Here is a 4,622-nt window from a genome sequence, read left to right on the forward strand (position 1 = left end):
TGGCTCCTCGCGCGCAGGGGGGAAGGCAGGGAGACCCCAGCCCGGCGCAGGGGGGGCGGGGGCGGCCGAGGAAAGACACCGCCGGCGGGAGCGCTGCCCGCGCCACACAATAGCGCGGCTCCGCGGCCCCGGGACTTGCGAGCAGCCCGGCCCGGGAAGTTGGTGCTCGCTGCTGGCGCCCCATGGCCGCCCGGCCCTGACGCCCGGGCCGGAGCGGGGCAGAGCCGGCCGCCACCATGTCCATGCTGCCCACCTTCGGCTTCACGCAGGAGCAAGTGGCGTGCGTGTGCGAGGTGCTGCAGCAGGGGGGCAACATCGAGAGGCTGGGCCGGTTCCTCTGGTCGCTGCCCGCCTGCGAGCACCTCCACAAGAACGAGAGCGTGCTCAAGGCCAAGGCCGTTGTGGCTTTCCACCGGGGCAACTTCCGCGAGCTCTACAAGATCCTGGAGAGCCACCAGTTCTCGGCGCACAACCACCCCAAGCTGCAGCAGCTCTGGCTCAAGGCGCACTACATCGAGGCGGAGAAGCTGCGGGGGCGGCCCCTCGGGGCGGTGGGCAAGTACCGCGTGCGCCGCAAGTTCCCCCTGCCCCGCTCCATCTGGGACGGCGAGGAGACCAGCTACTGCTTCAAGGAGAAGAGCCGCAGCGTGCTGCGCGAGTGGTACGCGCACAACCCCTACCCGTCCCCCCGCGAGAAGCGCGAGCTGGCCGAGGCCACCGGCCTCACCACCACCCAGGTCAGCAACTGGTTCAAAAACCGGCGGCAGCGAGACCGGGCGGCCGAGGCCAAGGAAAGGTACGAGTAAGTACCGCCACCCCTGCTGCTGCTACCCCGCGGCCCCATCGGCGCAGGGACCCCGTGGCCTCGCCGCCCAGCTGCTGGGCTAACAAAGTGCTCCTACGAAAAGCCAGGCTTGGGCTGGGCTGAAAACGGGCTCCTAGGAAAAAACCGGGTTGGAAAGGACCTTGGGCTGCGCTAAAACGGGGCTCCTAGAAAACAGAACCAGACAGGCTTGGGCTGGGCTAAAAGAGTGCTCCTGAAAAAAAAAGCCAGGTTGGAAGAGACCTTGGGTTGGGCTAAAAAAGTGCTCCTGGGAAAACCCAGGCTTGGACTGGGCTAAAAAAAGGCTCTAAAAAAGGTTGGAAGGGCCCTCGGGCTGGGCTGAAAAGGTGCTCCCGGGCTGGAAGGGACCTCGTGTGGTCCAGGCGGGGCTCGAACCTGGAGCCTGGCGGGTGTCGGCCCCGCGCGGGGGGGAGGGGGTGCCCTGCGGCGCCGGGAGCAGCGGGATGGCCGCTTGCTGCGGCGGGGGGAGAAAGAGAGGCAGGAGGGGAGAGGGAGCGCAGGGGGGATCCCGAGGCCCCAGGCAGGGCAGAACAGCTGGGCAGGCCGCTCTGAAAGCTCCCCTGCCTGCAGAGATGATCCCCCCCCCCCACTAGTTTGGCAGGCCTGGCGAGGGGCATCCGCGCAGCTCGGGCCGGGCTTTCTCTTGCGCTCAAATAGGACCGTGTCCTGCAGGCCTAGGGGCGGCCGAGCTGCTGAGCGCAGGGCAGTGGGTGCTTTGAACGTGTCCTGAGCCAGGACCTAGGGGCCCGCACGGGCCCCGGGAGCAGGAATAGGGCCCGCAGCTTGAGGCCGGAGCCGCCCGGCTGCCGTGCTGCGGGGGAGCCCGCGGACGAGACGGACGCGCTGCGGGGCGGCGCGGGCCTTCCCCTGGAGCCGCAGCAGGGCAGGGCAGGGCCCGGGCCGTGCGCTGCGTTTGCCCCCGGGTCTCGAAACGCGCTGGTGCTCGGGCCTTAGCAAAAGCTGCCCCGCGGCGGGGCCTCCTCTCCCTGCCCGGTTTGGGGGGAGAAAAGGGCCGGCAGCTTTTCTTGATCGGTATTTGGCCCTGTAGGGGAGGTTTGGGGCTCCCGCAGAAAAGAGTCGCCCGGCTGGGCACAGATTTGCGTCGCTTCTTGTCGCGGACACCGCGAGGGCTGGGGCAAGAAGCGCCGGGGACTGCTCTTCGGGGAGAGCCAGGCCTTTGTTGGTCTGCCCAAATCTCACGTTTTGTACCGCTTCACCCGCCTTTGGCAGCGGGGGGAGGTGGGGGGGGGGAGGAAGCAAACCAGAGCACGGAAATATTCTCCGCGCAATATCCCCATGCAGCCCGAGTGATTTAAATGGAAAGGCACGGGGGGAGCTGGGAGCAGGAGCTGGCCTCCACCGCTGTCAGCAGGGCCGGGCAGAGCGTTTCCAACCTCAGATGCTGGCTGCGAGCTGCAAGCGTTGACACGAGATGAAATGGAGCAGCCCGGAGCCCTGCTCATTAAAACGCGGTTGACATCCTTGCACATACCCCGCGTCTTTAAACAGCAAAACAAAAAGAAAAAACTTGGTTTCTGGTCTTTGGAGCTGTTTTCCTTTTTAGATGCAACGATGAAGCACGAGCATTTTTTTAAACGTCTCCCCCCCCCCCTCCCTTCAGGGAGTTCCGATGCACTAAAGAAAAGTGAGGGGAGCAAAAGGCAGGATCCTAAATCCCCAGGCAGGGCTGCTCGTGGCAAAGAGGAGCGGAGGGAATGAGCCGGTCCAGACGGACGGGCTCCTTGGGGCTGGAGACGCGCGCCGCGATCTACCGTAGGTCTGTCCCCGCCGGGCTGGGGGTGGGGGCTGCATCTCCAGAGCCCATGTCCAATGTGTTTTGGAAATGTTAAGCACCACGTCCAGCTGATTAGATTTACGCCCAGCTGTGACACTCCATAGGAGCCCGGGTAGCTTTGCTCCATACATTTCCATAAGCAGGGCTGGTGCTTGAATGTTCTTTCCGATCCCTGCAAAGTGTTGGTTTTACGAGATGTCAGATCTCCTTTTATTGCTGATAGCAGGGACTCACCTTCAGATCTCCAAAGGAAATGAAGGCGACGTGGATTCCCTTCTTTTCTGCGGAATCCAGGTTTAAAGGTCTCCTGAGACAAATAAGGTTTTCTGACATTGAGAAACACCCCGAGCAAAGCCGGGGCGTCTGCAAGCCGGCCTTGCGACGGGACAGAAACTTCTGCCACCACAGCTCTCCTCTGCTTCCTCGGGGCCTCCAGCCCGGCAGCATCCTGCAGCCCGGGGCCGATCGGGCACCCCTGGCGAGGAAGGCCCACAGGGCCTGGCCCCTATAGAGTGCAGGTGGCCCCTATAGGTGCCATAGCCCTCGAGAGCTCACGTGGAAATACGAGGCTGTCTCAGGCAAGCGGGGCAGCGCCCAGGCAGGACTTTTTCGCCTGGGACTCAGCCTCGCTTGCTGCCTGATCATTTCCGATGAAGGTCCAGGGTCACCAATTCCTCTCGGCTCACCTTTGCCGTGGGGGCGATGGTTTAGGCAGGTCCCTATCTCTCAGATGCCTCTGTTATGTCAGTCAGTGTGGCAATCCCTAATAAGCCGAGGTCGTGAGAAATCACACACACCTATGTGCCTCATCTATATTTTATTTCCCCTGGGAAGGCACAGCCAGGGTGGGGTGTGGTGGGGGACTTTCGCTGAGATGCTACTGTTGTTGTCAGGGATATGTATTTACAAAAAAGGGGTAACACTCATGATTCAAAAGCAACCAGCCACTGCCTCTCATTAATGTCATTTTGAGCCGGCAGAAGGAATCAAGCAGCCTGAGTCGATTTCAGGGTCGTTTCTCGGCAGGACTTAGGCAAGCAGCTGTCCCGTTTTGCGTTTGCTCGTCTTTTTGTGCCTGTCGGGATAGACTGTCGGTTTGAAGCTCGTGGAGGAGAAGGGGGAGGGAGGCGGAAAAAAAACAAACACAAAACAAGATAAATCAATCAAAAGAAAGAAGGAATCGGGTCGTCGTCGGGTCCCTTTAGCGATGATGATCTGCCTGTTTGAAGCTGATCTGTCCCGCAGAGTGATCGAAAACTGTGCGGATTGGTTTTGCCTCTCCAGGCTGAACTCCTTCTGCTGGGATAAGCACTATCCCCGGCCGTGATTTTCAAAGAACAAATGCCCCTTCTCTCCCCCCCACCCCCCGTGTTATCCGAGCGCTTTGTCGTAGGTGGAGGGAGAGCAGAAAATGCGCTGTTGGCAAGGGGACACTTTCTCCCGGGCTAGTGGAAAGCTCTGTTTACAAGCTCTGCAGACCTTGGACCTTTGTGCCAGATGAAGAGGCCTCGGAGGTCTGCACAGTTTGCAGACCTACTGTTTTTCAGTTCCCCTGCAGTTGTCCTCCCAGCGAGCCAGCATCCGGCAGCCGGCGCAGCTGCCTGCCCAGCTCCGTCGGGCGGTGTCTACACTATGATCTCCCTCCCCCCCTTTTTTTTGTTTTTTTTTGTTTTTCCTCTAGGGAAAACAACGAGAATTCCAACTCCAACAGCCACAACCCGCTTTCGGCCTCCATGAACGGCAATAAGACAGTTTTGGGCAGCTCGGAAGACGAGAAGACGCCGTCAGGGACCCCTGACCACACTTCTTCCAGCCCAGCCTTGCTGCTCAATTCCAACCCGGGCCTGCAGCCGCTGCACGGCTTGGGGCACCCCCAAGGGCCTAGCGCCATCCCGGTGCCCACTGCGGACCCTATGCACCACCACAACTTGCAGGACTCTATTCTCAACCCCATGTCGTCTAACTTGGTGGACCTCGGTTCCT

The 4,622-nt window shown here is 61.1% G+C and overlaps 1 protein-coding gene across 1 annotated transcript in view; it reads left to right on the plus strand.

The window, feature by feature from the left end:
- The first annotated feature begins 30 nt into the window (after window positions 1–30).
- The window catches only part of SIX2 (SIX homeobox 2), an 18,211-nt gene continuing 13,619 nt past the window's right edge, over window positions 31–4,622 (plus strand). The window contains exons 1-2 of the mRNA XM_019548565.1: window positions 31–802; window positions 4,321–4,616. Of these exons, the coding sequence (XP_019404110.1) occupies window positions 237–802; window positions 4,321–4,616 (862 nt within the window). The 5' untranslated portion in view covers window positions 31–236. The remainder of the gene's footprint in view (window positions 803–4,320; window positions 4,617–4,622) is intronic.

Source organism: Crocodylus porosus, unplaced genomic scaffold (assembly GCF_001723895.1).
Source record: "Crocodylus porosus isolate Cpor-Errol unplaced genomic scaffold, CroPor_comp1, whole genome shotgun sequence".
Taxonomy (NCBI): Eukaryota; Metazoa; Chordata; order Crocodylia; family Crocodylidae; genus Crocodylus; species Crocodylus porosus.